This window comes from Neodiprion lecontei, chromosome 7 (genome assembly GCF_021901455.1).
Source record: "Neodiprion lecontei isolate iyNeoLeco1 chromosome 7, iyNeoLeco1.1, whole genome shotgun sequence".
NCBI lineage: Eukaryota > Metazoa > Arthropoda > Insecta > Hymenoptera > Diprionidae > Neodiprion > Neodiprion lecontei.
The window spans coordinates 19,260,992-19,275,180 of record NC_060266.1 but is presented as its reverse complement, the minus strand read 5'-3'; the positions used below and the strand labels follow the sequence as shown (position 1 = coordinate 19,275,180).

Sequence of the window (14,189 nt, the reverse complement as noted above, 5' to 3'; positions counted from 1 at the left end):
CGTTACTAATTTCAGTCTTGCGAATTCTAGCAGTCGAGAAACAAGAATATAAGTCAAAGTAAGCACCTTTTGCCAAAGATCAATGTTTTTCTCGGGCGGGGATGAAAAAGTAGGATTTTAACGCGATATAAGAATGCCACGTAATATCGAGTTTACATAAACGCGAAAATGCAATTCCCAGAGTTTAAAAAATGAACTAATTACATACGTCGAACTTTATAAAAAAGGTTATAAAAATATGAAAAAAACCAAAATATATACACTGTTTAATATAAACAAACGAGGGAGGCCAATAGTCAAAAGATTATACATAATTAATTTAGATTATTAGTAATATGATTAAAAATTTGAAAGATCGTTTGAACGTTATAATAATTACTATATCTCGTGGAATTTTCTAGAAAATCTGCAAGAAGTTTTTACAATTTTTCCGAGTTTTTAAATGATTTTTACCACTTCGCTGGTCACCCAGCTGTCTATCTATAATAATTTAATTGCCATTCTATATCGAGCTTTCTGTGAAACTGGCGCATTCAACGCCGGCAGATAGGCAACCGAATTGACGTTAAGCCACATTTCGACATGTCCGAATAAAAAAATGTATCACCTATTGCCTATCTACTGGCGTTGAGAGTGCTAGTTTCACAGAGAAAATTCCCGGTATATTGCATATAAATTATAATCATCATTACTGTTATGATATAGAATTTTACATGTAACATTTTAAAATTCTACGGATCAGATTTTCACTTGCATGATTCCGATATTCCGGTTTTTTCTTAACACTAAAACGACAGATGCGCGAAAATCTTGAATTGTCGAATGGTCAAAACTACAAACGTTTATACGATATGCGGCAAACGCTTAAGTTGTGATCATTTGGAACTTCACCCTATTTTGGAGATTTAATTATTCGGGGTTTTGACTGTTGAGTATTTTAACGATTCAGGGTTAGGACTATTTTGTAATTTAACCATTCGAGGTTTTGGCTATTAAGTATTTTAACCATTCGGGCTTCTGACTACTAAGTATTTTCACTATTCGGAGTTTCGACTATTAAGTATATTAACCATTCGAGGTTTTGGCTATTAAGTATGTTAACCATTCAGGGTTTTGACTACTAAGGATTTTAACCATTCGAGGTTTTGAGTACAAAGTATTTTAACCATTCGTTTCTTTGACGATCCGAAATCGCGTACACCTTGCCAATCACTCAAATATTCCAGTACCTAAATTCAACCATTCGATCCCTACCACCGTCCATCGAACATACAAGGTTAAACTAAACCTTAAAAGACCCCCACTACCTGGCCACAAGCAAACCCAAAAAAAAAGTAAAAAAATTCAAGACTCACCTTCTGACGGACCCAGCGTGCTGAGGAGTCCCCGCAGGGCTGGAGGCGGGGCTGGTAACAGTGGAGGCGGCGGAGGAGGTCGAGCAGGAAGTATCGCTGGCAGTAGCCCCAGACTGGAGGCTGTCTCGCCTGGCAGGGTTGCCAGCTCTTCCCCGGGACCTCCCGCCGGGAAGTCCGCCCCTGCCGGGGGCGGCGGAATTGGGCCCAACGAGGCGGGGGGTGGGGGCGCTAGCAGGTCGGAGGCTGACGGAGGAGGCGTTGGTCTGTGCGGCGAGGATGTCGGGAGCGACGAGGGCGATGTCCGGGAGTGAATTTGGGCCCGATGGGCCCGGACGGATCTCCGCTGCCTCCGGGAGGCGCAGGTGGCGCAGCCGGCGCATCGAGGCGCGGACCCAGGAGGTCGGGCCCCCGGGGCCGGCGGGTGGAGGCGGAGGCGCGGGACCCGCGCCCGAGACGCTCGGAGGCTTGGCCGCCGGTACGGCAGACATGACTGTACTGCCGACTGAGCCGCGGGACACGTTCCCCGCCGGACGCGTGCGCTCGAGGCTAGCTGAGGCGGCGGAGTGGGAGTTGGCAGCAGTGGAGTGGGGGGCAAAGATGGTAATTCCCCCCTCTATCCCGCCACCGAACGACGCCTCCACGTCGTCATACTTCTCCGCTTCCATGACGCGGCGCGCTTTCGTTGACCGCGACGTCTCGACTTCTTCGACCCACGACCAATCTACCTCTGACGCTGACGAGGATGACGACGACGAAGACGATGACGTCACTGAACCAGCGTCGTCTCCACCTTCTTCCGTTTTGCGGCTTCTGGTGGAAAATTTTTCTTTATTTACAATGCACATGTGCGCAGTTTACGTCTTTTTTTTTTCAATTGTTTAGCAAATTTGCACGGGGTTATGGATACATGTATAGTCATTATGATTTTTAGGGATTATAAGAAGCATTCAGACAACGAGAAAACTGTGAAAATTTCTTTTTCGAAATTAATCCTATTGCAAATTTCAAGACGAGAGAAAAAAAAGGCGTAGGGCCGTGTGATTAATCGAATAAACTTAGATGTCGATTGATTGTTTTTTCACGTAATCGATATTCGAAGGAGAAACAATTTATTGAGAAAAGTCCGATCAATCGTTCATAATCGATTATGCGAAAAAGCAATTTAATTGAATCGTACAACCCTGGACTGTTATCTTAATTTAATTTATATTTGCATTTGATAGAAAGAGACCTGACTGTGCCATGCGTCAGGTAGAGAAAGTGTTTAAACAATGGTACCGTCTGAAAAAACCGTTTCAAAAATATCCGGTAACGTTATTTGTGTCAAGGACAGTGAACGCGAATAAAACGATATCCATACTGGATAACAGAAATGAAACTGCAGAGCGAATTCGAATATCACGAGCTACGACGTCGAGATTTTAAGAAAAGCTTCGACGTACGTATATAATTAGAACGTTGAAAATGATTCAGAACTGTGGTATTTTTTTTTTCAAATCTGGATCGAGTGTCTTTAGGCTTATTTTGCTCATTTGTCAAATTCCCGAAACATTGTTTATGAAACATTTTACAAATCTAGCGTATAATATGTGTAGTATACACTGCTGTTCGCACGAGCAAAACTATTTTTTACGAACATCCGTTGTACCGCACTAGTACAGAAATCTATTTTATCCACTGTACAGATAACTTGTATTTGTGAAAAAAAATTATATAAAAAAAGCGATATCTCGGAAATGCCTACGCCAGTATTTGTCTAATTTTTCAATAATCACTTTACAATATATCTCGATTTAGGTAAAATAATGTGCGGATTAAAGTGACAATTGGTTTCGTATTTAGATAGCTCCTATTTCAGAGTGATAACAAGATTACTTAACCTCCACGCAAGTGTGTGAAATAAAAATAAAGAAACATGTACCGTATGATAATTATTTTTGGCACATATAATATTTCACCGTCTATATACGTACACGTATAACAATCTGCACATTTTCACTTCACCGAAAGATCATTAATAATCGCTGCACTCGCGGTTCTCTCACAGCTGCTTATTATTCGAATGAACTTGTATTTAATTTTACAGATGTCTTTTAAGATCCATAAAAGTGAATACTGATCTCAAATGCGTGGCAAAATGTGACAAACCAATCGCTCTTCGCATTGTGGAAATGAACTGATTGGGGTTCCCCTTCTATGTGGCGCAATTACTTCGTCTGTCTAACCTAAAGGACTCATAGCTAAGTCACTGCGGTCTGAACCTTCACAACCCGTCATAGACATAAGGAATATGGCACAAAAATATTTACCACACTGCGTACAATGGCCGTATGACCCACACACTTCCACTGTATGTGATATACCCGCATGATATTGTCGTTTTATCTTTCCAACCGCGAAAGTGTTCCAGTTTTCTTACAATCAGTGGTTCTTATTCACTATCGTTGATCGTTTCGCGCTCCCTCTGCAACTATGAATTATGACATCCCCTCCGTGGCACTTTCTTTTGTCAAAACTTATGACGTTCCATTAACGCAGTAACAAAAATAACGGTTGAAAATTGAATTGACTAGTAAGAGTGGTGGTATTGATTATTATAATAACAAACAATCGAAATTTGGCTGCTGTACCGAATTCATTTTCCACACCGAGAGAAATTTCTTGACTTTTTAGTTGTTGTATGATCCAGTACTTTGTCCCATCATTTTTTACCCATAAACGAAAAATATGTTATTCTGAGCAGAAAGTGAGAATTAGTTTTGTAACAATGACCAGATAATCTAGTTTTTGGGTTATTGTTTTTCTTTGTTTATAGCCACTCGTGTCATATTTTCATCTAACTGTTAGGTTGAATTGATGCGATTGGTTGTCTGAAAATATCTAGGGCATTAAACGCACGGATTTAGTTTTGTAGTAACCTAGAAATTCAGTACTTCCAACTGTAATCTCACCACTAAATAGTTACTCGTATCACACTTTCTTCGAAAGTCAAAAATATTAGCGAACCGTTATTGTCGCGATACCCGTTTTATCAAATTTTTTCATCGATTATAAAAAATCAAATACTCTCTCCTCTTTGCAAATAATAATTCATAATCATTTCACCAAATCGTTGTGTTCTCAACCATTAATTAGAATTCCCGCCAAGAAAATAAGCATCACATAATTCAGACTTTGAGTTATACATACGCCTATGAAACATTGAAGAATTCTTCAAATATTTATCATCGCTGTAACTTTTACACATCTTGAACAATGATTCATTCGTATATAAATTTCCGGCATTCTTAAAGCTATAGAAGATTTCTTTGAAACTGATGACTTTTTCCGATTTTCAAATAAATCATATTATAATCAGAATAACCAAAAGGAGGGAGGGGGGGAGAATTTACTAGATTGCCGATAGGGAATGTCGTTATTTTTTGTAAAAATTTGATAGCGCATTTTTGATTACAAATTGATTACTTTAAATATAAATACATAATTAGATTTAGATATTTCTCACTAGATACTCTGATAAATTTGAATCTTTATATTTCATCTGCAAGAAATTTTTCTATACAATATATATATAGATAAAACTATGCACATTATATACGAACTAGGAAGTATACTTCCTGCAGGACCCCGCCTCAATTTGTTGGGGAGAGTATAAGGTAGGTGCAGCTATGTACAATAGTAGGTATATAATTTAAGTTCACTTAATATACAGGGTGTTCCGTGCCAATTCGACCAAAGTTCAACTCATAATCTACAACTCGAATATTCTTACATAATTTAAAGAAAATTATTTGACTGTAATTCGATTCTAAAACGAACTTTGATATCTTTTATTTTCTACATTTTTTCATGCATTCTATGCGTATTAATTATGCGTGCTGAACTGCGTTAGACGATAAGTAAAATAGAATATTTTTCACAGATGTTTTCAAAGATGAAGCATCTGTTTTTTTCGAAGCCGTTTATCTTTTTTTCGATACGACTGAATTTAAGAGATTCCAATGAGTGAATTTTCTCCAAGTATAATGATATTTTTAATAAATTAATCAGTTCCTTTACACAGTTCCGATATACATTTTTCTGATATATTCATTTCTCTTTGCGTTTGTTTGAAAATTATTATTCGTCATCCAGTTATTGACTGCAAAGTGAATATATAAAAATTGTCTGATTAAAAAGATTGATAAAAATACTATATACTGTTAAATAATATCCATTTGACATATTAAGATTGGATTATGCATTCTTCCTTACCAGCAGAGATCGACTCGAAATTTAAAAATCGGGCGTAGTTTTTGAGATCGTTAAAATAGGAATGCCTGAAATTCGGGAATTTGAAATTCAAGAAATACCTGATTAATTGAACGAATCTTATCCCCCACCCCCCTGCCCGGGGGAATTTTTAAGGACGCTGATTACGTTCCTAACCTTAAAATGTCATAGAAAGAATGTAAATTCGAAAAATTAACGACGGAGCCAGGAATCGAACCTGGCGTCTAGAGATGCTTGACCGGAGCCTTACTCCACTAGACCACCTAGCCGCCCTGACTCTGTTGTCGTTAATTTGTCTCATCACCTTAAAATGTTATAATTTGATTATTGTGTATTTTCGAAATTCGACTTGAGATCCTTAGTGATCGATCTGAAACCCCACCGAATATCAACTTTCATCAAACTATGAGTCCCTGAACCCCAAGTTCAAATCCAGGTGTTTCTCACTGGAGCAAAAATTGTTACCATGATTGCATATATCCTGATCACTTACAATTTATAAAGTGATTAAAAGAGTTAAGTTGACAAATAATTTTACTTTGATTAGTTGATTTCGCACGATTACCAAGATATCATATGATTTCTTAATATTAAAAAGATATTTCTGTAATCCCAAATGATTTCTCATGATTACCAATGATTAATAATGCAGAATTTTATTTTAATATTACTGATTTCAGTGTAATTTCGGAGATTACGAAATGATTTCGAGTGACATTGGCACCGTGATACTTTGACTGAAACACCCCTTGGTTCAAATTTGTAATCAGCGCTCACAAAGACCACATATTTTCAAATTTCTATCCTTAAGTGACCGGACACCCTGTATACAACTTACGTAGTATGACTAAAGGCAAGTGCAAGCCGGCCTGACTGACGCATCTGTTGCACTTCGTTACACATCGGTGAAGTACACCGGTGCTGGGGGTCGGTGTGTAATAACGGGCACGTGGATATTCTGACCGAATGAGCATTGGGGGGAAAAGGGTTTGAGCAAGGGTTACAACGATTCAAAACACCGCACGAGATTTTCGTCAAAATTGCTAAGCGGACTATAAAAAATTGGTGTACGGTAGAAAAATAAATTGAACGACGAAATATATATTGAGAAAATTTGTCAGGTTCTTATTCATCTCTGTCTTGTCTCTGCAGCATTTCTCATTGTGTTACTCTTCTATTTTCCACTTGCACCGTTCCTACTCAATTTTACTTCTTAACGTTTACAAACAAAGCGATTCAATGTTGGTCAGATACGTGACCATCTGTGATTAATGTACACTTGGGGAGAATGAATCTGAGACGGATAATTTTTTACACTAGATGGTTGTGTTGGCAATACGGAGAAACCTGCAGCGCCACAGTCGGCCGAACGCGAAACAAACTCAATCTCAATAAACGTAACGTAACCCATGACCGTCGAATCTTACCTTGTAATACGTATCAACCCAACAAGTCATTATCCGCGCGATATTCTAAGGTTAGATTCGACGGTCACGGGTTATGTTACGTTTGTTGAGATTGAGTTAGTTTCGCGCTCGGTCGCCTATGGCGCCGTAGGTTTCTCTGTGTTGCCAACATAACTGTTTAGTTTGAAAAATTAGCCGTCTCAGATTCATTGTCCCCAAGTGTACCTACACTTTCTGACCACCTGATCATAAAATTCTGTATAATTCAATCTGAATTTCGATATCTTTAATCACGGAAATCTGATATTGAACAAGATTTTTGAAACAAGTTTGAATGAAACAAATCTAATGTTCACGTACGTTAAATCACCTCTGTATATGTTTAACCACTTGTGGACATAACCTTGGACTGCGAGTAATGAATATAGCCAAAACTGGATCAAATCGATGGTCATAACTGGTAAAACAAGGTGGACGAAACCGGAACGTTCATCCTGATTCTGTTATTTGATTAACAATAAAACTGTGGTAATAAAAAAGAAGTGGAATACTATCAAAGAGGATAAACTGTCTAAAAATACTGTATCCAAATTTGAAACAAGTTACCGACCGAAAAACGGTTGACGTTATCGTCAATTAACAATATGCTTCCTAATATCGATTGAGTTTGATAAAAAATGAGAAAAAGAATGCAAATGAAGCTCAATCCACACACTTTCGAATAAAGCAAATGGTTGTTAGGATACAAATTCCCAAACCTGACCAAGCACTAATTTTGTCTCTTTCATTGGTAAAGTAAGTGTAACAGTTATTGACACGTGTAGATGCAATTATTGAACCTTGTCTTTTACAAAATTATAAATTGACGGCAGAATTTGTGAATTTCTCGATGACCGAAACCAACTTCTAGAGGTTTAGACACTCCAAATTTATTTTTTGGTAATTTTATAACTAATGATCAAACAAATACAACCAAAAAAAAAAGGTCAATAATTCTGACAGGGTCAATAACTGTTACACAAGTATCTTATAGAACGAAAAGTACGAACTCACCTGAGGGAGCAATCGGATTGTTGGAAAGCCGTGGATCCACGTGAAGTGGACGGCAGATCAATGGGATCGAGACCAAGGCTAGTAGATCGTTGGGTCCTGGTACCAGTATCATCATTGAATTCGCGACCGGCGGCACCTTCGCTCCATGACTTCCGGTCCTGCTTGTTAACGGTCCTCTTAACGTTCCTGGCCCCGTTCCAGAGGACCATCTCTAGGCTATCAGGTCCCGATTTTCTGTTGGAAAGCCCAAGAGACGTGCGCAGAGAGTGAGACTTGACGAGGCGTCGAGTTTTCGGAGCTACATATCCAAGGTCAAAGGCAACTGAGGCTCGCCGAGGCTTTCCGGAAGCGTTGGAAGGCGACGAGGCCTCGAATCCAAGGTTTTCGAAGTCTCCAGATCCTCGCGAGGTCCGTCTTATCAGAACCTCGGCGTCGTTTTCGGGCCCGGAATTTCCCGAGACATGTATCGAATTCGATGACTCGAACGTGTCCCGCCCGAAGCTGTTTTCGCCCGCAAATGGGGTCGAATCCAACGGGCAATTAACCGTCCGTAACAATTCATCGTCCATCAACGGACCCTCGGACGAAACGGACTCGTTCAGGATCCCGTCCTCGTCATCCTCGTCTTCGAGCTCTGCCAGGAAGTTGAACGCGTTCGTTATCTCCCTGGCCTCGAAGGACGCGTCCTGGTCCTCCAGGTCCTCCGGACTACCGTCGACGGTGTCCTCCGCCGGCAGTTCGAGGTTCTTCGTTATGTCCTTGACACGCTTTATCGTGTCCGAGGAGACGACGTCGATCCGCTTAGCCGCTGGAACGAACTTGTCGTGTCCCAGGGTGACCAGCACGTCGCTTCCCAAATCCTGATCCTGCGGGTCCTCCTCGCTGATCGACACCGCGGACTGATCCACTTTGCCTCCTTCTGAGAGGGACAGCTTCTCCTCCAACTTAGGGGGACACACGTCCAACAGGTGCTCGTGCTCCTCTTCGAGACCTTCTTCAAAGGACAAAGGCGAGCCTTGGCTTCGTCTGCGCGATATGCAGACTCCTCTTATACCAAGGTCGATCAAATCACCATCGTCCAATTCAGTTCCAGCCATTTTGTAACCGTATCGCGCAGCTCCTTGAAACAGAAAATTTTACACCTTTATTTAGAATTTAGATCATAGCTAAATAGATACAATTAAAAGTGCGAATGTGGTTTAGGTACCAACAAATATCTGTTTGGTCTGATTGTAAGTCGCCAATACTATGTTTTCTCATCAGTCCGAAGTTAGTAACGTTAACGTAATGAAACGTCAAGTAGAAAACCGTTGGTGCTCAATTTTAAAACGATTTCCAATGAGTTGGCCTTTCAAAATAAATGTATGTTATGTTTATCATGGTTTAATAAATCTCGGACCTTGCTGAAGGTGCGAAGTAACGATTTTTGTTAAACATGCATCGTTAAAGTAAAAACGTTACTAACTTCATTCTCTTGTTTTACGTGGAAAGCAGCGCAACGCATATTCATCCGTTTTTTTCTTTTCCTTTAAAACGGTTTTCCGATAAAACGGTTCAAAAAACATCCAGCATCGCTATTTGCGCAAACGGTAATTGCTAAAGACACTTCTACTGTACTGATAGAAATTAATCTGAACAAATTCTAATATCACAAGTTAAGATATCAACAATTTGATCAAAGATCTTATGATTGGAATGTTTAAAGTTATTGAACTCTGGTGTTTTTGGTCCCATTCTAATGTTTTTCGGCTTACTTTGTTTAACGTAAAGTCCTCCAGAGATGGTCGGAAAAAGAATGTTTACAAATAATTATATACATTCCTGAAAGAAAAAAATAAACTTGTACAAGTATTTACTGCGGAACGGATATTCACGAACAAATTAGTCTGTGTGTTATAAAAAAAAAAAAAAAAAAACTGTAGTACGACATTTCTTAAAAGTTTTTCGGACAATCTATGGTGATCTAGTCAGTGAGGAAAATAGGCCGAAAAACATCTGAATCGGATAAAAAAAAAAAAAAACACCAGCGCTTAATCGTTTGGAAGTTTTGAATTATAAAACCTTCCCTAAAATTGTTGATACCTTGTTTCGTGTTATTCGAATTTGGCCAAATTCGTGTCGTTACATTCGTGTTCAAAAAATCCTCGGTGAAAGTAACATTTCTAGACATTTTTTCAACGGTTTTTTTCCATTTCCCAACTTTTCACAAAGACTATGCTTGCCATTCATTCTTAAACATCGGTTTATTCTTGCATGAAAATCAAATTATAATCGTAACAGTTGTAAGGAAGAATGGTACTAGTAACTACACCTAACTAGAATACAGTAACGAATACTGGATTTACTGCTCAGCAGCTACAAAACAAATGTTCTATTATTTCTACCCAGAACCATATTTTTCGTTCATTGTAAAAAAAAAAAAAAAAAAAACAAATAAATGAAGACAGTTAAGAACTGTAAAAATAACCACAACCAAACATTTTTCTCGCTATTATATTTTCTTGACGATACAGATAAACGTTTTTAAACATTCTTATACTCCAAATCTGGTTACAGAACCATAATTACAAAATAGTAAAAATTAACACCATCGTTATTAAAGACTCCAAAAACCCGTAAAGAAAAAAAAAAAAAAAAAAGGAGAAAAATTAAGCAAAAAAAAAAACAACAGCAATAGGGAAAAAAAAAAAATAAAATAAAAATCAATCCACTTACCGGACTTGAAGATATTAACAATAAATTCACGAATATTCGAAGAAGCGGTCGACCTAGTGTTTTTTCTCGTATACATGATTGATATTCGAATATATGTCTGACAATGAAAAGACGCACTGCGCAATATTACTAGAGAAAATGTAACTCGAACGAGAAATGTAATCCTTCGATTGGTGTTTTCAAATTTCGCACCGACTCGTAGATCGATTTCACGTTATGATATTTTACACTTAAAACCGCGAACGTCGCGCAACTTTCCTGCGGTATTGAAACTTAAAAACTGAACACCGAAGGTGTAAACGACGATGCAATTTCGCTCGTTGGAAATAGTGCAGCCGGTCTAATCGCGCGGCGACAATTGATACAATAAGAGTGCAGTTTAAAAATTAAGGCATAGAGAACCGAGTGTCTCGAACAGGGACATAATATATGTTGTATATCGTATTCGAGTCTCGGATGCGTCAGCTCATTTAGTGCGGTGATTAGCATCGAAACAATAACTCGCGAGAGCAGAAGCACGTCATATATATACATATGTATATATATATAACGTCATCATTGCGTGTGTGAAAGGAAAATACCTTTAAATTCGTTGTTTTTCTTGTTGTTTTTTTATTTTCCCCTACTACTATAACAAGTGTATATGGTATTCCACGAGAACTCGACAAACGATTTTTTTTCACACAGATAAATTTTTTTTTCCGGTGACGGTTTTTTAGTATCCGTTACTACATTCTTTCTCATTACGATCACTGTTGCTATACTTTCTTGTAACTGTTGCGAAAATTTAAGGCTCGTGCAAGAATAAATCGATGTTAAAAAGCCTTATTTAACTAAAAAAAAAAAGTAGAGTGAACCGAAGAAACTGACTTTGCGTTGCAATTAACAAAAAAGGATCGACGATAGCGAAGAAAAACAGTTTTTTTTTTTTTTTTTTTTTAACGATACCTGTTTTACTGAATTTTTCTAGTTAAAAATGAAATCTTTCTCAGTCTTAATAATTTTTTACGTTGTTGACAATTTTTTATCACACGAATGTCCTGACTTTAAACAGCACTCCTGAATTATTACACATTTTTCTCTCCGATCGTTGTTTGTTTATTTTTTTTCTTTATAAACTTTCAAAGGCCGAAAGAAAACGACGTCTTTTAAAGCTTGGTAAAAATTTCTAAAAATAAAAAATAAAAATACAAATGTAATTATTTTCAGCCAAACCCGGAAGCGGAATATATTTTTCTTACATTTGTTTATCCAATTTCAAGAAAATAAAAAAATCCTAAATTTGCGTTATTTAGTTTTTTTTATTGGTAATCATTCGCTTTCATTATTACATTAGTTAAATAAATATGTATAAAAAAAAATAATTTCCACTTTCGGATTTGACCTCGCATGATCGTCTTCGATGAAGGAATCGATCGAGGAATTGTTTTAAAAATTTCAAAAATGTCATACTGTTTGGATCCTCAAAAATTTATAACAAAAAAAAAAAAAAAAAAAGGGTTACAGAAAAAAATCTGAAATAATTCGCTATTGCTATTCAGACTTTGGGCAATCGTATAAAAATTTATGAACGAAATGAAAAATGGTGATGGAAAATCGTTTGTCGATTTGGCGTGAATATCTTATATATATATACATATATACATGTAAATACCCCCACTCATTTCTCACCTAATTTCACACGAGGGGAAAAAGAAGAAAATGGAAAAAAAAAAGATAGTACATTTTCTAAAACGACAACAACAAGGTATAAGGTATACAATAAACGTATCACAACACGCCAGCGTGTTTACCGCAACAAATTCCATCGTTGTTCGATGTTCCATGTTGAAATTTTTTCCAGTAGTAGGAAACGAGACGCGTTTAGTCAACACAAAATCGGCCCTCTTCTACAGTTCAGCTTTGTAATGTTGCAATTATGATCGGACCACATTGCTTATATACTGTTTCGTTTCGTTCAGGTGTAATAATTAAACGCGAATGATTACGACGGATTAGCGAACGGACGCGGAAGAAGAAGTCAGTAATTCGTCAAGCGTGTAATACAGTAAGATGAAAAAAAAATAAATAAAATAATAATGATCGAATATCAAGGCCGAAAGAGTAAAACAGTGAAGTTTACTCGGTTTTGTTTATCGTCAGTCGGAGCTCTCGTGGATATTTTTTACATGCGATACAATCTCTTGGGGCAAAAATGGAAAATTATGGTGAGACAGCAGGTTTGAATCGAACAATAAAGTTCCGTTTTCATTAATACGTTGCAAGTTGAATAACTTATGTAACGTCGCACGTGTGCGGAATCGGAGAAAACGCGGTGACGTTTCGTTTTTTTGTTTAAAAATGAAGAAAAAAAAAAAAAAAATTACCAATAAACACTTGATCGTTTCATTGTTTTAGCGAAAATCTGCATGTCTGAATAAAAATAACAAAAATATACGGGAAATAATAATGATTATACCGTGCAGAATTATTTTTTCGAAAATATCGACAAGGGATGGAGATTTTTTATTTTTTTTTTTTCGTTTCAAGAACAACAACAAATAAGCAGAGAACGCAACGTGTTAACGGAATCATTTCTTCTTCTTTTTTTTTTTTTGGAGTTTGTTTTATAAATGGAACTTGTAAATTTAGATAAAGAGATTAGAAAGTAATATTTTCAAAAAACGGAACAGGAATATTCATTTTCTCGTTTCCAACGTATACGGATAAAAAATCAGTATCCATATAATCGCATAGATTAAAAAAAAGGTAACCGAAAATTCTCTTTGCGCTGATAATTTCTCAAATTCTTCGAGTCGTTTCAGGAAAAAAAAAAAAGAAACCATTGATTGGGACTTTTTTCACGCAATGTGAATTATATGTAATTGGTATAATTTTTTTTTTTCGAATCATCGAACATCAAAAATGTCAAAAAAAATTTACAAGACGAATGATATGAGCGAAAGTTGTTCGATGTTTGTTTTGAAATAAATTACATACACATATAGCTGGTGGTTGATTGAAAAAAAGAAAGAAAGAATGAAAAAAAAATAAATAGATAAACGGATTGTTTCCATTTTTTTTTTTTTTTTTTTATTCAAAGACTTTGAAGAACAAATCAAATGTAACTTGTATCAATATATGATTTTTTTTTCTTTGTTCTCCACTTCAATTTTCACAGAGTCAAAAGAACGGTTCTTGATTGTAGATTCGGTTGCGATTGTTTGAAGTTGCAAAATGAGAAAATTTTCCAAAAAAAAAAAAATTGCATATTGTTTATCAACGTTGCATTGTCCATATACTGTATACCTATACTTTAACCTCAGAATTTTGGTAAAAAAAAATTCAAGTTCATCGACCTCGCGGTTATTACAGAGTTCAACGTAATGACGAGGAACGAACTAACGAA

General features: G+C 37.0%; 1 protein-coding gene across 1 annotated transcript in view; it reads right to left on the bottom strand.

Annotated features, from left to right (window-relative positions):
- Positions 1-10,860, bottom strand: part of LOC107222369 (sodium-dependent transporter bedraggled) — a 41,918-nt gene extending 31,058 nt beyond the window's left edge. The window contains exons 1-3 of the mRNA XM_046746218.1: positions 10,802-10,860; positions 8,087-9,206; positions 1,356-2,165 (exon numbers count right to left, since the gene is read on the bottom strand). Coding sequence (XP_046602174.1) covers positions 1,356-2,165; positions 8,087-9,183 — 1,907 coding nt within the window. The 5' untranslated portion in view covers positions 9,184-9,206; positions 10,802-10,860. The remainder of the gene's footprint in view (positions 1-1,355; positions 2,166-8,086; positions 9,207-10,801) is intronic.
- Positions 10,861-14,189: the final 3,329 nt, after the last annotated feature.